Source organism: Ursus arctos, unplaced genomic scaffold (genome assembly GCF_023065955.2).
Source record: "Ursus arctos isolate Adak ecotype North America unplaced genomic scaffold, UrsArc2.0 scaffold_23, whole genome shotgun sequence".
In the NCBI taxonomy this organism is placed as follows: Eukaryota; Metazoa; Chordata; class Mammalia; order Carnivora; family Ursidae; genus Ursus; species Ursus arctos.
In genome coordinates, this window is record NW_026622908.1 from 41,134,266 (window position 1) to 41,156,342 (window position 22,077).

At 47.8% G+C, this 22,077-nt stretch overlaps 1 protein-coding gene across 12 annotated transcripts; it reads right to left on the bottom strand.

Moving 5' to 3' along the window:
• Window positions 1-135: 135 nt before the first annotated feature.
• SF1 (splicing factor 1) lies at window positions 136-15,087 on the bottom strand. Of its 12 annotated transcripts, none has more exons than XM_026483318.4 (14): window positions 13,581-15,087; window positions 11,773-11,901; window positions 8,972-9,047; window positions 5,787-5,939; window positions 5,498-5,587; window positions 5,000-5,183; window positions 4,797-4,912; window positions 4,581-4,688; window positions 3,689-3,869; window positions 3,148-3,400; window positions 2,753-2,812; window positions 2,457-2,636; window positions 1,489-1,693; window positions 136-1,054 (listed from the first exon to the last, which is right to left on the bottom strand). In XM_026483318.4, the coding sequence occupies exons 1-14, from the start codon at window positions 13,609-13,611 to the stop codon at window positions 925-927; spliced, it is 1,896 nt and encodes a 631-aa protein (XP_026339103.1). In that variant the 5' UTR covers window positions 13,612-15,087; the 3' UTR covers window positions 136-924. The 12 variants fall into 12 exon arrangements, with proteins under 12 accessions (XP_026339103.1, XP_026339102.1, XP_044234405.1 ...); XM_026483317.4 differs by having other exon boundaries at window positions 3,148-3,421; XM_044378470.3 differs by having other exon boundaries at window positions 3,148-3,421; window positions 13,215-15,087.
• Between the last annotated feature and the right edge of the window lie 6,990 nt (window positions 15,088-22,077).

The following is a 22,077-nucleotide window of genomic DNA, read 5'->3' on the forward strand; positions in this document are numbered from 1 at the left end:
GAGCGTCCCGGGGGCTCCCCAGAGAGAACGGGACGCTGGGGCCAGGGGCTGAAGCAGGCAGGTGAGGTAACTTCGGAGCTGCTGCTGAGGGCACGGGGGTGTTCAATGAGGAAAAAACATGAAGAGACAGACCCAGAAAACCACACTGCTCTTTTATTCAATGGAACATCCAACCCCCTTTAACGCAGTGTTGAATCATACACCGAAAAAAAAGCCCAGAGAAATTTCTGCAGATAAACCAGTGAAGAGAACGCGCATTATACATTGTCAACATAATCACTCCATGAAAAGGGAAGGGGAGAAAAAAGTAGAACGAAAAACAAGGGGCTCAAACCCCTAGACACTGCAGAACATTCAGACATTTGGGATTAAAATAAAATTTGAAAGGAAACCTTCCAGGAAGGAAAGGAACAAATGGAATCTGAGGCAGCTCAGGTGCTCAGGGAGCATGAAGAGGACTCTCCAGGGTGGCAGACAAGCCCAGAGTGTCTTGGGTGGCCCCACCCAGCACTGGCAGGGGTGCCAGGATGGATGTCGGCCCTGAAAATTAACCCACTCCTCTACAGAGATGGCAAAGACAAAATGTCAAACTAACCAAAAATAAAAATAAAAAATAAAAATAAACCTCTGGGGTGGTCATGGCAACCTTGAAAATCTTAGAACCAAAGGACCCCCCCCCATAACCTGACATTAATGGCCAAAGCTTGCGCCTAAAACCATTTGCTCCCTCCTCTCCTTGGGAAGAGAACAGGAATGGAGAAAAAGGAAAGGAATCTAACTGCAGCGGAAGATCGGGGAAGAGCATCTCCTTGGACGGAGTCTGAAGAAAGGAACAGATAGGAAATAACACAGGAAAAAGAAAAAAATTAATAAAAATGTCACGATATGGAGCCAGCGTGTTCCGATTCCGTCCACAAAAATAACTCAGGCTGCTTTGCCGAACCATCCTGTCCACCAGGGGCGCTGCTGAGGCTGTCTGCCTGGAAGGGTCACCAATGGGCGCGGAAAGTCCTCACTCTCATGGCTCGGGCCATCGCCGCCGCGGGGAGGGATCCTGGCGGCCCGGTTTGGGGAGAGGCAAAGGGAGTTGGGTGAGGAGAGAAAGAAGACAAAGAAGACACTCGATGCTACGGGGCGCCAGGAGAGCCCAAGCTGGCGCCCCTACTACCACCTGCCCGTTCCCAAGCGAGTCCTCAGTCGCTTGGCCCAGCCCGGTGCGTGCACACACACACATGCGTGCACACAAATCACATGCGTGCATCCCAATGTCTGGCTCCATATGGTGAGGTTCGGCGTGTGTTTAAACGAGACCAATTCTCTCTCTATATAATATATATTTTCTTAAAAAACCGAGTCTAGTTCTGTGGTGGAGGCGGTGGGGGAGCTGGAGGCATCCCGAAGGGCGGCATGCCCGCCACCCCCATGCCCATCATGGTGACAAAGTTAGAAGGGTCCATGGGAGGCGGAGGAGGAGGGGGCGGGGCATACATCATGCCGGCGGAACCAGGCGGCGGAGGCGGCGGAGGGGGAGGGGCCCCGGGCGGCAGAGGCGGCTGGACCCCGGGGGGCAGGGGCACCATAGTGGGGTTGCCTTGCATCTGAGGGGCTCCTGGAGAAGCTGCGGCAGCCGCCTGCTGCTGTTGCCATGGCGGGATGGACCCTGTGCCAGCGCTCGTGGTGGTAGTCGTCGTATCTGGGGTGGTAAAGAAGCCCAAGGTCACACGCGCGGGGGCACACCGCGGCTCTCTGCGGCTGCTGCCTTGGGATGGGGGGGCGAGGGGCGCCTGTTCCTTGCTTGGCATGCGGTACGGTGGTGGGGGGCGGGCGGGCGGGGCTGTCCTGGTGATGGGGAGTGGAGGGGTGGGCAGGACTACCCTGGGGTCAGCCTCGAGGTCTCTGGGCTTAGCAGAGTAAGCCCTTTGTCACCAATGCCCCTGGAAGGGCTGAGGGGAAGGTACCAGACACAAGAACCGGCTCTGACATCCCTCCGCCCATCCGCCGCCACCACCGAACGGCACATTCAACCTCAAGGCCACAGCTACTCTCCCCACAGCCCGTCCCATCCCTGCAGTCTCTCAGGCCCCAATCACATCCCTCTCCGCAGCATGCAGGCACCCTCCCCACCCCGGCCTTACACACAGGCCCGGGGCCAGCCAGCAGCCGGCAGCTCACACAGCCCAGCCCGTGAGAGCCTGGATTTCTGGTACTCTACCTACGATGGCAGGTTCCCTCCAGGTCCCCCCAAACTGCTCCCCAGACACAACCACGCCAAACATCAGCTCTCTTCCCCAAGACCCCCAGGGGCCACAAAGCCCTTTCTGCTTACACCCCCAGCAGAGAGCAGCATCTCCTCCCTGGGTGTCTGCCTGCCGCTGTGAGCTGTGAGGTTCTCTTGCTCCTCTCAGCCCCACCTCCCCGTCCCACCCACCCCCACGAGCCCAAAATATTCCACTCACTTTGCTGCCATGGCAAGGGGGTACTGGAAGCCATACTGCTGCTGGGCGGAGGGGGTGGCGGAGGCTGCTGCTGCTGTTGCTGCCATGGGGGAAGAGGACCAGAGGGAGGGGGCGGGGGCTGCCCACTGGGAGGCGGCGGCGGCGGCGGCATCATGCCCATAGGCGGCGGTGGCATCATACCTGCAGGTAGGTGGAGGCAAGGGTGAGGCCTCAGGGGAGAAGAGGGACTGGGGACACAGACCCCACTCCCAGGTCCAGGGCACACCCCGGAGTGAGCAGATGACAGGCCGCATTACCTTTTCCTTGATGCAGGCGATAGACCCCAGAGCCCACAGGCGTACTTCCCAGGTACTGATCTTGATGGAAGGAAAGAGCAGGGACTTAGCAGGACATTTGAACTGGTCAGGGAAGATGCCCCCACCGACAGTTTATTTGCTTCACACAGCTTGCAACCACTACTCTTCTAAGAACAGTTCTGGAACCTTGCCTTTGAGAGGTAGGCCTGTGTCTACCCCACACAGAAATCACTTCCTAAACCAGGATGAAATCTTGCTCCTTCTGAAGCCCCAACCTTGGCAAAAGACCTGGTGCAATACCCAGCCACTGTGGGAGCTGCTTCCGGTTCACAGCAACCTGATGTCACCCTTGCTTATCCCAAAGCCCCAAGGTTTCTGGTCTGACACTTACTTACCCATTGGAGGAGGGCCGTGATGCCCAGGTGGGTGGGGGCCCTGGTTCATCGGTGGTGGTGGCGGCTGCATCCAAGGGGGTGGGGGTCCGTTAGGGTTGTGCTGCATGGGATGTCCACCATGCCCACCTGTCAGGCTGGGTAATGGGTGTGGGAAGCTGTGGGGGCCACCTCCAGGCCCACCAGGACCACCTCCGTGCATGCCATGGTAGGGCCGACTCTCTGAAGGGCCCGAATTCATCCAGGGTGGGCGGCTCTGGGTGGTGGACATGAGAGACTACGTGAGAGCGTTTCCCGCCAACGTCCCTGCCTGCGCCCCCTGCTGGCAACACTGTTCTTTCGGCTCTGCCAAGAGGACCGGAAAACACACAAGGACAGGATCTTCCTAAAGTGAAAGATCCCCAAACATCCTGACACCCGGAAGAACAATGTTGCCAGCCACGTCTGTCAACGTGCTCTACCCGAAGCACCTGGCCAGAGCCCCCAGTCTCTGAGGAAGAGAATGGGGGGGGCCAGACACTAAGAACCAGCCCCTGAAACTCACCGGTGGAGGTGGGTTGTTGGCGGGAGCAGCAGGCCGAGGTGCGCTGGCCAGGGGCGTGGTGGCGGGCCCAGAGGTGGAGCCCACAGATGCCGGCACAGGTGCTTCGCCCAGTTCAGCCATGAGGGACAAATATTCTTTATCCATCCGTGCTTTATCCTGAGCTGACTGGGGGTCACCAGGCCTGAAGGCGGGACGGGACACGGAGAAAGAGAGCGCGAGAAGGGAAGAAAAATTCGTTATTAGCAAGGAAAGTTCTATCCTGAAGAACTGACAGAGTTTTGAGGAATTCAATCATCTTTTCTAACCGTTCCTCAAAATCGTCTCATCAAGTCCTCGGTTCTGCACCCAGCTCTGCATGTGGGAGACCACGTGGATTTCTGCCACAACAGAGAAGACCGAGAGCACCCAGCCAGCCACACGATCCAGGAAAGCACAGGCTCTTCCCAAGAGCAAACTTTAATCAAATCTTACATTCCCAGTTTGAGGCAAGGAAAGTCTATGCAAGACCAGAGCACCTGCCAGGTTTTCCAAAGGAGAAAAAAACCAGAAAAATGTTGCTATCAAGTGCTGGATCAAAAATGGTCAAAAATCCAGATGGCTTCTGAAACCAATCCTAAGCAGTAAAAGGTAGTTAATACTGAGCCACAGTGGAAACATTTGTAACTCAGGATGGAAATTTCTAGTTTTCCTGAACTCAAGGACGCGCCACAAAATACAGGTGCTCGCACGAGATACTTCTAATCATTCTGGGCTTTAACATTACACCATTACAGACCACATTCACATAAGGAAGCTTCTCTCGGGTCCAAAGGTTAACAGCAACCAACCAACATGCTCAAGAAATGTCTTGAACACCACAGGCTATAAAGAAACCACAACCCCAGGCTCTCACCTTTGGAATTTGCAATCGGAAGCAATGTGTCCAGCCCCTCCACACTTGGTACACACTGTGGTATTGGTAATGCTGCGTGTCTCCGAGCTCTGCCAGGGTCTTAAGATCCTGTCAGGAAGAGGGGGGGAAAGTCATCTCAAGGGCTATGGCCAAGCTTCCTACTCCCACAGGTTCTTCAGGTTTGCACACTCTCTCCACTCTAAGCCCATCACACACCTATTATCATCTTCCCGAAGGGTCCCATTCAAGCGAGCCAACTCCCGAAGCTGCATCTTCCGTAGATCATTCTGGTCCTCAGGGGTCTCAATACCCTGCTTCAGTATGTTTCTTATCTAGTGGAGATGCAACGGGCACAGTTATGTAAAGCTCTAGGGCCACCATAGATTTCTAGAAAGAGGCTTCCTTTCTGGCTGCCTCACCTGTTCCACAGCTTTCTTCACATTCTCCATGGTGTTGGCGGTAACTAGGGCATGAAGTGGCTCATCTTCTCCTGGCAGCATCTGGCCATCCTTGCGGCCAACTTTCCCTTCTTTGACAGACCCCTTCCCCCGGATCATAATCTTGGCATTACACTCCTTCTCTATGTTCTTCAAGGTGTTCCCTCTATCAGGGACAGAAAAAATTGAGTTGTTAGACTTGACAGGCAAGTTCTGATCACGCTGGCAGGAAACCGTGAGTGCGAGAGTTAGATTTTCCCACCAGGAGCTTCACGATCTCTAAGTTAAGGGCAGCCACACCAATCCTCAATATGTGAGTTCTCTGCAGTAAAATGGGGTTGAAGAGATTTTCCTCACAGAAAAGTGTGAACTCCCACCAAAAGCAGGAAGGTAAGCCATCAACGGCACCCAGCTGGGCCTCAGACCGGGATGTCTCAGTTTCTAAGGAATCATGTAACCCACAGGGTAGCAGTTACTCACCTGGGCCCAATCAGCAGCCCCACAAAGTTGATTTCTGGATACTCATCTTGTGGAATCATTACTTTATCGCTCACCCGTGTTGCTGGAGGTCTAAAAAAGAAAAGACTCATAGACTCTGCATGTTTCTGAGAGAGGACACAAATAATCCCCAGCTCTTCTAGAACTAACCCTGCTACCGTGTATTAGCTATACATGATTTGAGGATAAGAAGAGCGACGTTAGTACCAAATTAGTACCACACGTGACCTGTACATGCCCTTGGCCTGGACAACCTAGGCCTTCTGCTTACTTGTAATCTGCAGGCGGCTTGAAATCAGGGTTGAGGGCAACCATCTCCGTGATGAGGTTGTGCCGCTCCTCTTCAAGCTTTTTGCGGGTGCGGAACTCGCGGGTGTTAAGCCGCTTCCCCTCGCTATTGTAGATGGGCTCAGGGGAAGGGGACCTGTGGGAAACAGACCACTATTACTGCTCTGCCTTCACTTTTCTCATCCCACATGGGCTAAAATTAGTCTTCCCCAGCCCCTCTGCCTCTCAGACCCTAACACAACACTCTTCGGAGGAACCGACCGTAACGTGTGCTACTCAAGATCGTGTGGAATGGGGAGATGAAAGCTGGCTTAGCATGAGGGGGACTGCGGTGTGTGAGAGAAAGAAAAAACAAAAGGTCTTGCTTCTAAGTGCTGAGAAGAAAAAAGTCTGTCCTTCTAGGGGAAAATCTTTGGACTGTAAATGGCAAGGACAGTATCATCCTCTGGAGTCTTCTTGCCAAGTATGAATTTTTCATTTTAAAAAACTGTACAATATTACAACTTTATGAACCACGGAAACCCCAAGTTTAGGTAAAATGTGAACTCTTGCAGAGCTCGTGCCCTATCAGGAAGAGTGTCTGCACCCCTGCCACATAGGAAGTATGAGCTCTTTAACCCAATGCAACTGGGACTCAAGGCTGCTGCAGCTACTTGGCCCCACAATGGAGAGAGATGGTTCAAGGCTTCGTCTCTGCTTTTCCTTCAATGGCCTGGCTGGCTGTGTCCAAGGCCCAGGAGTCAACCTGTTTTCTGGCTGTTCGAGGTTGGGGAGTCTGGGTAGAGAAAAACGTTAACGTGCTAAAGCAGCTTCTGCTAGAGGCTGCAAATGCAGATTTGGTCAAGTACTTGTCTAGGGTCTGGACCTGCAAACGGCAAGGGGAAAACCTAGGATTCTCCACCAGAGTTTACAAGTCCAGAAAGCAGATTTTCTCTCTCTCATTTATTTAAGGAGTAAAATGCTGTTGCTACAAGTAAAAAATAGTAATGATAAAATGGTCAGTTTACCACAGCTGGATTTTGCGGTAATAAAAAAAAGAGAAGTTACACTCCTAGAATTCTGAGTTGAGATTACAAAAAGGACCATAGCTTGATATTCTGAATGAAAATTTAGTAGCAGCTGCAAGAAGGGAAGAGACCATGTGGATCAGGTTATTAAAAAAACATCCTGAAAGTAGTCAAGACTCCTATACCCTTGGTTTAGTTGAGAGAACCTTGCCTAGTTGGAGAGCAAGGACTGAACTCGGCTGCTCCCACTGTCTTCAGCCTAAAGGGAACCATGTCATACCACGTTACACACACGATGGAATAAAAGGTCAGGTTTGTTCATGGCTAATGACGGCTAAATGACACCTCCGTTTCTAGCATTTATATAAACTGTTAACACAATCCAGTAATAGTGAACAAAAGCAAACATACCCCAGCTCATTAGACTATCATCTTACACATTTAAGTCTACAAGAGATTTTTAAAACATTTTTAACTGTGCAACTTAAGCAACATCAAAATAGCATAGTGGCTTAATATTGAAAATACACCTTCTTAGGAAATAACCTTAGTAAGGTAAGAAACTCATGCAGTTCCCTCCAACCTGGGCTCAAAAGCAAAACCAATCAGGCATTAGGCCCTCTTTCAAACTGAATACAAGGGAGAAAAAAAAAACTGCTCTGGTTGTATTTCTAACATGCTTGACATTTCTAATTCCCACCCCATAACTGTCTAGAATTAAGCATTTCTGGCTAACCAACCAAACAAGGTTTACCAGTACCAAATTGGTCACTTAAAAGCCTCACAACAGTTTAATCTCTTCCCAAATTGTGGATGTGAAAAGGCAAGAGCTAGTATTCTAGAGGTTAGATTGGCCCGACTTCTTCCCTTGAAATAGGCATCATATAGATCAACTAAACTCTAATCCCGTTTCTCCAGGAAGCAAAGGTTTGGTTAAAAATTCAACCTTTTGAGGAATTGCCTGGTAACCTGTTAGACATATTATTAAAGGGAAAAAGGCCAAAAAATGCACTCAACAGTTGTGGTCTACAACCTACAATGCAAATCTTGAAAAAAATAAAAAAATAAAAAATATATATAGAGAGAACACAACACAACCCTCCAACCAAAATCTACAGATAAAAAATAATAAATTTCATTAAGTAAAACTGAAGAGCCCATATGGAGAGATTAATTTGTTTCCTGGCAAAGGGCAGCAGAAGATGCATAAGTGAGTGGCTTCTAAAACCATTACATCATCTTCCTGATTTAACAAGCCATTTATTGGGTAATAAAAGCTAAAAACACTACTTTTTAAAGTGAAGTGTTTTCAACTATGCTGCATGCACTAAGAGCAATTTCACAGAGAGGGAGGCATACTGCCTGCCCTTCTATTAAATGGACCAGACTTTAGCTGTTCGAAGTTCAACCAGCCAATAAAATTTCTGGTTAAAAAGTTCATTTCCCTCAGACTTTTTACTTTTCAAAGGTGAGAGAAATTATAAACTGAAAGGATGTGACCACAGCTGTTTGAAGACCACACTCTTAAAAAATAAACGTGATTTAGATAGGGTTGGTTGCTAGCCTTCCCAAAACAGGCGAGAATATTCTGGCCCCTCCCAATATCCCCAGGCAATGGCCAAGGCGGAAAATTCACTGGCAGTGAAGGAAGCTGGTTAGAAATCTCATCTATTTTAAAACCATCTCAAAACCATGAGCAGGAAGACTGCAGCCAACGAGCTAACCAGACTGAGCTTCTGGTCTACTCAAATTCAGTGATGCTCAAAAATATCCTTAATCCCTGCACCGTGTACCTGTGAGAAAAGCTCTACACCCTGGGCTTTCGACCAAAGCAGTTACTGAAAAGGCTGGTTAACGGGCCACCTCACTGTCCCTACGGGCGGGTAAATCAGGTTAAAATCTACATGCTTACCAACTGGAAACCAAGTTGTCCATTTTCCTGTAACTTTTTATTCTGCTAGTAATTAAGTTCCATTCCAATTTTCTAACTGACGACTGACCATATAGATTGCTAATTAAACCCTAGGCCCCAGAATGGTCAGAGTATTTTCAGTCGTCTTACTAGGATTTCATTGAACTGACACAATATGTTGCCACCAGTAAAACGTATTGAGAAAAAGGTAAAAGCGTTACTGTCAGCTGGTTAAAACTGTTTCCCAACCTGTCCTCAGGGTTAGGGGGGATGCCCAGGTCTCCTGTGCGCAGTTTACGAGTCAGGTCTTCTATCTGCAGTTGCACTGGAAGAAACCAGGTTAGGAAAGAAAAAAAAAGGATGGAAAAAAGACAATGTTACCAAAAAACATCTCAAATCTCAACAACAAGCATGAAGAACTCGGAGACTTTGAAAGGGACGATTGATCAGTGAACACATTGAGGCAAAAACCCCCAACCACCTATCGGCAGGAGTCCATTTACATCTATAGGTATTTTTCGCTTCAAAATGGTTATCACTTAAGGAAGCAAACAGTTTGTTGGAAGAGGGGTTAGCGGTATAGACTGTTCACTAAGGCTAACATCAAAGCAATTATTAGGTGTTTCACCTCTCCCTCCCCACCAAGACTTGCTATACAATTGGCACCCAGAGCAAACCATGTATGTTATCACCAATACCCTGTTCCCAACCAAATTACTTTGAGGGCAGGACTCTTGAGAGTTTATTTTTCTTCATTAAATATTAAGCATAGCCCAAAATGAAATCCAATTAACATGGGACAAGGAAAAATACCAGTTGAGCAAAGATCATTTTCATTGATACCAGGTTCAAAATTCCTTAAACACATAAACATTTAATAACCAATTCAACACCTCATAAAAAACCTATTATACACACTCCTTCTGTACAACCAGATCCGTATTAGTAAGGATCTCCCAATACCTGTTGCTTTTATTCGGCTCTTAAGTGACAATCCATATACCTTAATAAACCAGTAACTGAGACGTTAAGAAGTCTGTTTTCAGACTTGCTCCTCATGAGGGGAGTAAAAGTAGGGGATGTAGAAAACAGAAAGTGTAGGTCAAGGAGAATGTGTGTGGCCCTCAGACCTTGACAAAATGAGGCTGTATGTGAAAAAGAGAGGAGGGTTTCACAAAAGTTCAATGACTCCAGGGAAATGTTACCCGGGTGACTTCTCAAGATAATGGCATGTGTGGAGCCAGACCACAGTCTTCAGCGAGCTGAAGAACCACCTGTTTCTTACCTTCGCAGCGTCTGAGAGTTGTGAGCAGGCATCTCTAATAAGGGCAAGTCTTACTAGGTTGGGTTAAAGTTGAGCTGGCTCCAGAACAGGATTAATGTATATCTAATCCAAGATACCCTTCTGATTTTAAATACATCCCACAGGGCTATACCACATACCCATTCCAACTGCAAAGAACTGAAAACCCACATTCATATCAAGAGAAGATACTGGGGGCAATTACAAAGCAGTGTGTACCATGAGAGACAGAAGATGAATTAAGATAGGATACGTGGATCATTAAGCTCTTCTATGCCAGAAAATTTCTGACTTGACAGGCAAGTATTAAGCTCAAGAATTCAAGGTGGAAGTCTGCTTCATGGAGGCAGGCAGCCCTCCTAACTGAACGGTAGGGATGTGGGGTCTGACCTGAGGATATAGCTGGCACTTCAATCAAAAGTTTGTGATCTTTCTTGGAGCTAATATCTATACTGGCCTCTGCTTTGGCCCCATCCACTTTTGATTATAGCGCTCAGTGCATTAACTCCCTGCACAGGAAGAGAACTGGAGATGTAGAGGGTAAGTCTGTCTTTCCCCCTTTTCTAAGTCTGCTTGTGTTCTTGGAATGTCATTCCACTAAGGACATTTCCACAAGGTTGTAAAGACCCAGGCCGATCTAATGAGACAAGGGGGTGGGTGGAAGTAAATTTGAACAGTGGGGAAAGAAGAAATATTAGTACTGTGAAAACAAGATAAACAATTCCAACACCTCAGAACTCTCAGCAATTAAAAAACGTAAGAGATTACAATCCTCAAGAATAACGCATGGCAGCCTTGAAGCTTTTTATCTGTGAAGGATACAGCCTCATTGGCCTAGGCGGCCTTTGCCCTAATTTACTCCAAAGGGGATGTTTATTTGGTTAGTAGGAAATGTTTATCAAGTGAACTTTTTGGAGACAGCTGCAGATACATGAATAAAGGTGAAACTTGCATTAAAAACCTTGTATTTAAAAAAAGGTAATTTTGAGGTTAACTTCATTTACACTGTGGACAATTATTGTTAATTCTTGAAATTTCCCAACAGTTAAATCTTTTACCCTACCACCTCATTCCATATCCAAGTAGTACCCCTTTCCCAGCAGAATTCTTTGATAGTAAATAGTAAAAGAGCCCTCGTTTTAAGACAGCTCTCCAAAGACCAACCAGAAAAGATGCTGAAGGAAAGGTTAAATTCAACAAAATGATAAAAAAGGGTGCACTGTTCAACACTTTCACGACAACTCTTTGATTAAACTGAGTTTCTCTTTTCAGAAAGTACCTATAAAAAGTAAAAAACCACATATGAAGGGGAGGGAGGAATATGAAATAGTGAAAGGCCATGCTGTGAAAAAGGTACTTAGTTTATAATACCTGCAGTGTTCTCCACTGGGGCCGTGTCCAGAGAGGCAGAAGACACTCACCTCACCGACTGGCAATGAACAGCAGCTGAAAAGGGCAGGGTGGGGTGCTGGACTGGGGACTACCCTCACTCCTAAGTGGGTCCCTCTACCTTCCTGGCACTCATGGAGAACACTGCTGTTACGAACAGACCAAAACAAGGAGCTTCAAATGCAGGACTTACAGAGTAAAAACTGATGAGTTATGTCAAGTCGTGAAAAGTACACCTGACCATACCCCATCTCAAAAGAACAAGACTTTAAGGTCTCAGGCTTACGACACATAAAATGTTGCTCAGAATAAATCGTAACAATCTGAAAACGTATTCGGATGCAGAACGTGTATTTACCTATATAAGCTCTTTCTTGTTCCCGAGTAAGTCCAGGGGGGATGACTGTAGGCATTCCCGGAATCACCGTCTTCTGTTCCATTGTATCTTGGTTCCAGCGGCTCCTCTTCCGCTTCTTACTTGGGAAGTCTAAAGGCAGATAAAGTCCATCAAATGCAAATATAAACCAGCAAACTAACTACCAACAGGCAGTTAAAGTATTTATGATACTAGACACAACCTCGGGAGACTGGGAAACTGAGAACTTGACCTAAAATGTAAATGGCGAAGAAATGAACACAAACCCAAGAAATCAGAAACACATGGCTGTCACAAGAGTACCTGGCTCTGGATCCGAAAAAGGTAACATTTCACATTTATGTGTCCAGAAAAACTGTGAAGTATGTAAACAAGCAAACACATCTTAATGCCTCAAGTTCCAGACATGTGACATCAACCAGAAATGTTTTTAAAGCCCCAGGGGAGACAAGGTATACTGAATGAACAGACCTTGGTAAAGCAAGATTGGGGAAACTGCGGATTCTTCTCACCTCCACTCCCCACCAGTCACCTTTCTAAAAGGGCCAGAACACAACCAAAACTATGCTTTACTAAGTGAAAAAGCCCAGTTCTTCTACAAGATTACTCTTTTCTTCAGAAATTTAGCCAAGATAAGGATTCCATTTTCCTGGCCCACTAGACACTTAACATCTGAACTTCCAGAGGAAGTATCAAAAGTCTGACAAAGAAAAAGCTATACAACAGCAGCCAAATCCTCCTCCTCCGATACATAAACTCCCTACACATCTGGTACGCACATCTGGTACGCACGAGTCAGTTCTACTGCCCGGGGAGAAACCCCAACAGCTAAGGTGAGGCATATCAGACTTCTCTAAGATAAATGGAAACTAGGAAAAAATTCCTTCCACCCAAAAGTGCATCAGACCCAACCACACGCTGAGGATTTTCGACCTCTACCTTTCAATGTAGTGAAAACCTTGCCTTACTATGGAAAGAAAAGATACTGCTACTTTTCTGCCTTTGGGACTTCTCCAGAACCAGGAAGGAGGTACTCCACGTCATCAGTTGACCCTTTCACGCTCTCATGACATGCACACCCACCACCCCGTCCACCAAATCAACCCACTCGACACCCCTCTCCTATACCAGGGTCTGGAAAGCAACATAGACCCCCGCCAGATTATAGTCGGGCCACAAAGCCCGGCCGCTACACTGCGCCTGCGCACAGCAACCCTCCGCTCTCCCCGCCCCCCACCCCTTACACCGCGCGTGCGCACTCGGGGCCCGAGAACCGGGCCGCGCGCCCCGTGGCGCCTCCGCCCGGGGCCTCCCCGTGCGCGCGCGCCCCTGCCGCGTGCAGCCGCCGTCGCCGCCGCCGCGCGCCCCTCAGGCGGCCGGGCCCGTCCGCGCGACGCCTCTCGCGCTCTCTCGGCCCGACTCACCTCCTCCGCCGCCGGCCGGGCCCGGCTGCTGGTCCTGACGGGGCGGCTGGGGTGGCGGCGGCTGCGGCGGCGACACGCGCTGGTAGAGCGGCGGCGGAGGGGGAGGCTGCGGCGGCGGGTACGAGGAGCCCGGGGAGGGCGGCGGCGGCGGCGGCTGCTGGGGAGGCGGGGGCGGCGGCGGGGGCGGCGGCGGGAGCGCCGCGAAGGGGAAGGCCGCGGTCAGGGCCCCCACCGAGCCCACGGGCGGGGGCGGCGGCGGCCCGGGCACCAGCAGCCCCGCCCCAGGCCCGGGAGCAGGCGGTGGCCCCGGCTCGAAGCCCCCTTTGGGCCCGGAAAGGGGGGGGAGGCCGGGGGGGCCCAGCTTACCCAGCGGCGTGGCGTTCGCTCCGGTCGCCATGGCGCCCCCGGGGACCGGCACCGGCGGCTCCTTTTAGGCAGCGGTGGCGGCTTCTTCTTCGCGAACCTTCCCGGGGGAGGGGACCTGACTGCGCTGCCGCGGAGCGCGCGGAGCCCGTCCTCTCACGCGGCGGGCGGCGGCGGCGCGAGACGCACAAAGAGGGAGGAGAGAGGGCGCCGCGGGGGCGGGCCGGGGGCGATGGGTCCGAGCCCTGGATTGGGCCGAGCCGAGGCAAGGGGTCGAAATCAGCGGCCTCCGATTGGTGGAGCCTTAGCCCTCCTCGATGCACGCCGGGATTGGCCGGACCGTTAGGCCAAGCGAAGAAATGGCGGCCGAGCCTGGCGAGCTGGGAGGTGTCGCAGCGCGCACTTCATTTGTTACTGCGCGAACTGAGCTCGGAGTCCAGAAAGGAGGGGATGGGGTGGGGCAAACTCTGTGACGTAGGGGCAAAGGGCTTTCTCATTGGTTGAAAGTGGTTGAGTCAATCATTCTCAGTTGCGTCGTAGTGTCATGGGATTGGCTGTCTCTTGTTCGATTCTTTTTCTACTCCCCTCCCACGGGGAGCAGTTTCGCTGGGATTAAGCGAGAGGTCGCGGCGGTACCCCGGTTGAACGAGATTTACCGCCGGGAAGGAGTGGAGCAGGAGCGCGCATGCGTAAACGGAGCAACGCTGCCTCTCCGCCCTTTGCTTCATGGTCGACCCGGGGGGTCCGGCGCGGAAGCCCTAAGTGACGTCAATTCTCGATTCCCATGGTAACCCGGAACCGAGGGACGGGGGAGGGGCCGGCGCGCGCCCGTGAACCGGATCCGTTGACGCGCCGCAGGTAAAAAGGGACTTCCTGTTTTCTTAAAAAAAAAAAAAAAAAGGTATAAAATGGTCTTTGAAAGAACAAAGCAATATCTGAGCCCATGGAAGAACACGTAATCTTACGCAGAAAACAATGTCAAGTCGATTCCAAAATTTACAAATACATTGCATTTCCATTAGAATCTCAACTGGGTTGGGGGTTGATTACATCATTTTAAAAACAATTTTGAAAGTAGTGGGGAAACGTGTGAACGAGGTTGAAGAGGAACTTGCTTTTCAGACAGTGGGAACAGCGTACAAGACACGGTTACGAAGGTGATTTTGTTGTAGGAAAGACAGTGCTACAGAATAGAGACTGGAAATAGATTCCCCGTATGTAAGTAGATGCAGTAAGGAAAAAAATTAGCTGACAAATGGTAGAGTCCAAAATTAAACAATAAAACAGACCTAGAATACAATATAGGCGACTATCAGGGTCATCTAGAGGTAGAGACTTAGGGAGAAGCTCAGACTAATAAAAGATATACTTGATCACCAAAGAAATTAGAACTGTATGATAAAAGTCAACGGACAGTAACACATTAGGAAGATATACTTGCTACACATGATAAAGAGTTAATATACAAAGAAGTCTTAAAAACGAATTAGAAAAAAAGACAAAAACAATAGAAAATGAGCAAAGACTGAATAGGCAAGTCTCAGAAGAGCCAATCCAAATAGCAAAAAACCATGAAAAGGCACCAGCACTCACCCTTGGCAGGAAAAGGAAAATTAAGGTGATACTGAGGAAATCTCTTTATGTAACCATCAAAATAGCAAACAACAAATGTGCTAGCACTACTGAGAATTTCTTTTTTGGAACGCATTCTGTTATCTATTAAAATTGTACCCCGTTCAAGAAAAATTAAAAATAAGCCCTTTCAATGTATCAGTCCCACTCCTGGGAATCTGCCCCAAAGCAAGACGTGTGATTATATAATGTAATGTGTTCAAGGTCTTCTAGGCATTTACTGCAGCACCGTCTGTAATAGTGAAAATCTGGAAACAAAGTGAGTTTCCTTTAATAAGTGAAGGGTTTGACAAACTAGAATCCCTAACCTGGATTATTAGGCAGATCTGAAAATCAGTTAAGTCATACCAACTGATTTAGAGGGACTTCTGTGCTGTTACTATATAAGAAAAGCAGAGAAATAGGTATTACATGATCTTGTTTTTGTAAAACCCTATATATGTGTGCATGTCTGCATTTGATGACGTGAGGACAGAGAAAGCTATAGAAGGGTATACACAACATGTTATCAGTGAAGACCTTGGAGAGGTAAACAGGCTGCCTGGAAATTGTTCCATACATTTTAAGAACCCAACGTATTTTTAAAATGTGCTTCATAGGGCGCCTGGCTGGCTCAGTCAGAAGAACATGTGACTCTTGATCTAGGGGTTGTGACTTTGAGCCCCACACTGGGTGGAGAGATTACTTTAAAAATAAAAATCTTGCTGCCCCTGGGTGGCTCAGTCGGTTAAGTGTCCAACTCTTTTTTTTTTTTTTTAAAGATTTTATTTATGTGACAGAGAGACAGCCAGCGAGAGAGGGAACACAGCAGGCGAGTGAGAGAGGAAGAAGCAGGCTCCCAGCAGAGGAGCCCGATGTGGGACTCGATCCCGGAACGCCGGGATCACGCCCTGAGCCGAAGGCAGACGCTTTAACAACTGCGCTACCCAGGCGCCCCTAAGTGTCCAACTCTTGATTTAGGCTCAGGTCATAGTCTCAGGGTCATGAAATCAAGCCCCGTGTTGGGCTCTGCACTCAGCAGGGAGTCTGCTTGAGGTTCTCTCTCCCTCTGCTCCTCCCCCGTGCTCCTGCTTTACATGTTTCTCACTCTCAAAAAATCAATTAAAATCTTAACTAATATGATATGTTAACTAGAATTTAAATTAAAAATTGGAAAAAATAAAAACATTTAAATCAAAATGTGCTTCATCCTTTTAAAAAATTTATGACTCCCATTTTTTAACATAACCGTATAAACAAAGAAATGCACTGATAGGAAAACACCAAATTTCTTTTTGTTTTAAGATTTATTTATTTATTTGAGAAAGAGAGAGCGAGCAGGGGAGGAGCAGAGGGAGCGAGAGAATCCTGAAGCAGACTGTCCCCAGAGTACAGAGTAGGACACAGGGCTCAATCCCAGGACCCTGGGATTGTGACCTGAGCCGGAATCAAGAGTCAGATGCTTAACCAACTGCGCCCCCCAGGCGCCCCAGAAAATCACCAAATTCATAATGGTGGTGGGATCTCAAGTAATTTTTTACTTTTTTTCCTCCTATTTTTATATGTCCTATATTCTACTTTAATTTTTTTATACCAAGTGTTTTTTATAGCAAGTATTATTTGTATAATAAAAATGAAGCTAATATTAATGGACAAGAAAACACAAGCTTTTAAATTATCTGTTTGAACATGAAGGAAAAGTCAATTTATTCAGCAAATATAAATTCTCTGGAGGAGGAGAGAAAAGAGTCATTCAATGTGTGAGCAGCTATTAAGTGCAAGACAGGTTGGTGGATACCAGAGTAAATGAAACGCAGTTCCTGCCTTCCAGAAAATCAGTCTAGTAAAGGAGAAAGACAAATGCGCAAATGAAAGCATACTGTTTTTTTTAAGATTTTATTTTTGTAAGTAATCTACAACCATCGTGGGGCTCGAACCTACAACCCCAAGGTCAAGAGTTGCGTGTTCTATTGGCTGAGCCAGCACAATAATGATGCTACCATACTGACCTTGGTAAAGGCTACAGCTCCGAGTGATGTCTGATGGGCCAGTCCTTCTCACTGCTGTCTAGCCATTTCAATTGCATTTCCTCTTTTATTTTTTTTTTTTAAGATTTTATTTACTTATTTGAGAGAAAGAGAGAGCACAAGCAGGGGAGAGGGGAAAAGGGAGAGGGAGAAGCTGACTCTCCCACTGAGCAGGGAGCCTGATGTGGGGCTTGATCCCAGGACCCTGGGATCATGACCTGAGCCAAAGGCAGACGTTTAACCGCCTGAGCCACCCAGACGCTCCTGTGACTAATTTTTATAAGTGTTCCGAGGACAAATTTAAGAGCTAAGAGTTTGGATGTTGGCTACTCCAGGCTCTGTTCTGGGTTTTTTACATAGGGTAGTAGTTCATTTCATCTTCACAGCCACCTTCGGAGATGGTTATTATCTCTAATTTATAGATGAGAAAACGGAGGCACAGAGAGGTTAAGTCCGCCAGCCCAAGGTCACCCAGTCTACCCGTATAGTCTACTGGTCCAAGACTCCTGTTTGGTCAGAACAGGATTGGAATGCAGTCCGTGCCACTTTCTGGCTGAGGACCGTCAGGCTAACTCTTCCCAGTTTTGAAGCAACTTGGATCCTTACAGACCCAGGCCAGCTATCCACCAGCTGGCAACTCGGGAAGTAATTTAATCTCACCATGCCTCAGTTTCTTTGTCTGCAAAGTGCAGACACTGACGCTACCCCTGCAGGGTTCTGTGCTGATTTGATGAGAACAGAGGGCACTGTTGGTTTGAATAGGATACCTCTTGAGATGTAGAGGCAAGAACTACACACAGATTTCAGACATAGATGCCTCCAGGTGTTCTACAAATCTGCAGTACAATCAAAAATAATATATCTTGTCTTTGTCCTGAGATCCTGGCACAGAGCTTCCAAAACCCTTGGGATTTCCTTAGTGATAAGAGTGTCCTTCCTTATTCGTAACAAGCCCCTTTGGACCATACCTGAGTTTAAGCTAACAGGTGGCTCATCGCCAGCTCTGAGAGCCCTGGGATAGCTCCAGGATGCTCGCTGATCAGAAAAACCACCCAACTTTCAGCCCCACCTCTGGGGAGGGGAAGGAGGCTGGAGATTACATTCAATCACATGGCCAATGATTCCATCAATCATGCCTATGTAATAAAACCTCAGTTTATTTTTAAATTTTATTTATTTATTTTTTTAAAGATTTTATTTATTTATTTGACAGAGATAGAGACAGTCAGCAAGAGAGGGAACACAAGCAGGGGAGTGGGAGAGGAAGAAGCAGGCTCATAGCGGAGGAGCCTGATGTGGGGCTTGATCCCAGAACGCTGGGATCACGCCCTGAGCCGAAGGCAGATGCTTAACCGCTGTGCCACCCAGGCGCCCCTAATTTTATTTTTTTAAAGATTTTATTTATTTATTTGACAGAGACAACCAGCGAGAGAGGGAACACAAGCAGGGGCAGTGGGAGAGGAAGAAGCAGGCTCCCAGAGGAGGACCCTGATGTGGGGATGGATCCCAGAACGCTGGGATCACGCCCTGAGGCAAAGGCAGACACTTAATGACTGCGCCACCCAGGCACCCTAAAACCTCAGTTTAAAACTCTGAACAGGGGCGCCTGGGTGGCTCAGTCAGTTAAGCATCTGCCTTTCAGCTCAGGTCATGATCCCAGGGTCCTGGGATCCCCAAGCCCTACATCGGGCTCCCTGCTCAGCATGAGGGTCTGCTTCTCCCCTTCCCTCTGTCCCTTACCCCCACTTGTGCTCTCTCTTTCAAATAAATAAATAAAATCTTTAAGAAAAATAAAACAAAACTTTGAACAATGAGGTTTGGAGACCTTCTGGGTTGGTGAACATACTGATGTGACAGGAGGTGGTACATACCGTCATTCCGCAAGGACATAATAAGCTCCTGGTCTCAGGACCCTTCCAGACCTTACTGCATTTCTTCATCTAGTCATTTGTGTTCTCTATAATAAAACAGTAATCATAAATGTAGTGCTTTCCTGAGTTCTGTGTGTCATTCCGGCAAATTTTTGAACCTGAAGGGGGGTTGTGGGAACCCTGAATTTGCAGCCAGCTTGGACAGAGGTGTGGGTAACCTGGAGACCCAGGACTTATGACTAAATTCCTTAACCTGTGGGCTCTTCACCAATTCAGGGTAGTTCATGTCAGAATTGAATCGAATGGGAGGACATCCGGTTGGTGTCAGAGATTGGGCGTTGGAATGTGAAAGGTACAAAGTTCCAGCCCTTCCTACTAATCTTTGGCATTTTCGGTCTTTTAACTCTACATCTGATAGTTCAGAAACCCCAGCCACTGTCAAGATTGATTGGTAGTATCATGCAGCTGGCTGACACCAGAGAAGGAGCAAGTCCGTGGCTGTTCGCCTCTGTGTCCACCCTTTGGAGAGCCCCACCTGTGATTCCATTACCTGAATCAGGAATAATAACTTCTACCATGGAGTGAGGGATCCACTGTGCACTAAGCACTTTTCATAATTTTGTTTTGCCTGAAAAATAATGGCCACTTCCTATTATTGAAGGTAATTTGAGCCAGGGGGAGATAGGTAGTAAAATTTGTGACTTTGGTACAGATTAGAAATAACAGCATAATAGGTATGTGCAAATCACACATCTGATAAAGGACTTGTCTCCAGACTCTCAAAATTCAAGAAGACAACCTCACTTCTTTAAAAGGAGCCAAAGCTTTGAACAGCTCTCTTCTTTTTCTTTCTTCTTTTTAAAAGACCTTATTTTTAAGTAATCTCTACACCCGGCATGGGGCTGGAACTCAGAACCCTGAGATCAAGAGTCAGATGCTCCACTGACTGAGCCAGCCAGGTGCCCCTGCACAGACTCTTCCAAAGAAGTTATGTAGATGGTAAGTAAGCACAGGCAAAGATGCTCACATCAGTCAGGAGTGAGATACGAATGCAAACCACCAGGAGATGCCAGTACACATCTGTTTGGCTAAGATGAACCAAGACCTACCATACTGAGCGTTGCCGAGGAAGTGGAGAGGTTAGCACTCTCCTACCTTACTGGGGGAAATGCAAAATGAAAATGGTACAACCGCTCTGGAACAGTTCACAGTTTCTTAAAAAGTTCAGCACCACTCACCATGTGATCCAGCCCAGTACTCGAAACTATTTATCCAAGAGAAATGAAAGTACATGTCCACATGCAAGACACACATATGTGAATGTGCATAGCAGTTTTCTTTGTAATAGTCCAAAACTGGACGGGGTGCCTGGGTAGCGCAGTGGTTAAGCATCTGCCTTCGGCTTAGGGCGTGATCCCGGCATTCTGGGATCGAGCCCCACATCAGGCTCCTCCGCTAGGAGACTGCTTCTTCCTCTCCCACTCCCCCTGCTTGTGTTCCCTCTCTCGCTGGCTGTCTTGCTCTGTCAAATAAATAAAATCTTAAAAAAAAAAAACAAAAAAACTGGAAATAGCCCAAATGTCCAACAGGTGACTAGCCAAACAAACGATGGTACGTCTACAAAATGAGATAGTACTTGGAAATGAAAAAAATGGGTATGAATACATGCAACAACATGGGTGAACCTCAGATAATCTGCTTAGTGAGAGAGGCAGAGAAAAAAAGTGCATACTGTACGAATCTATATAAGTTCTGAAAACTGCGAGTTCATCTCTAGTGACGGAAAGCAGTTCAGTGGATACTTTGAAGAGGAGGAGAGCATGATTACAAGGGGCGGGGGAGCCGGGGTGGTGGTGGTGGTTTCCCAGGGTATACGTGTGTCACCAGATAGTACATTTTCAATACATGTGGTGTATTGGATGCCAATTTTCCCTCAATAAAGCTGCTTTTTTAAGATTTCATTTTTATTTTTTTTAAAGACTTATTTCCATGAGAGAGAGAGAATCTCAAGCAGATTTCCTGCTGAGCGTGGAGCCTGACCCAACCCAGGGTTCAATCCCACAACCCTAACATCACATACTGAGCCCAAACCAAGATTTGGACTCTTAACCAACTGCGCCACCCAGGTGCCCCTTTAAGATTTTTTTTAATGTCATTTTTTTAAAAGATTTTATTTATTTGCCAGAGAGAGAGAGAGCACACAAGCGCCTGGGGGAGCAGCAGGCAGAGGGAGAAACAGGCTCCCCACTGAGCCAGGACCCTGGGATCATGACCTGAGCCAAAGGCAGACGCTTAACCGACTGAGCCATCCAGGCATCCCTAGGATTTAATTTTTAAGTAATCTCTACACCTAATGTGGGGTTCTAACTCAGAACCCTGAAATCAAGAGTCGCATGCTCTTTTGACAGAGCAAGTCTGGCGCCCCTCAATAAAGCTGTTTTAAGAAACAACAGAAGGAGAGAGAGAGATCTACCCGTAGTTCTACTCACAACACTGATTTCATAATCTAGGAAAGGATTATCTTGGCTTTTCGTTTTTGTTTTTGTTTTTTAAAGATTTTTTATTTATTTATGTGACAGACAGCCAGCGAGAGAGGGAACACAAGCAGGGGGAGTGGGAGAGGAAGAAGCAGGCTCCTAGCCGAGGAGCCCGATGTGGGACTCGATCCCGGAACGCCGGGATCACGCCCTGAGCCGAAGGCAGACGCTTAACGACTGTGCTACCCAGGCGCCCCTGTTTTTGTTTTTTAACCCATTACAAGGTTTTATTTTTCGAGTGATGATTTTTTGAGTGATTATATTTAAACTTACATTTTATTACACAGTGTTTGATACATACAAAAGGGCGTGTGGCACCTGGTCTGAGTTAGCAACTGACATACATCGAATGCCCACAAACCCACCACCCAACCTGAGAACCGAGATCTGACCCAAACCCTTGCAAACTCCTGGGGTCCTTCCTCATCGCACTCCTACTCTCCTCTCAGAGCCC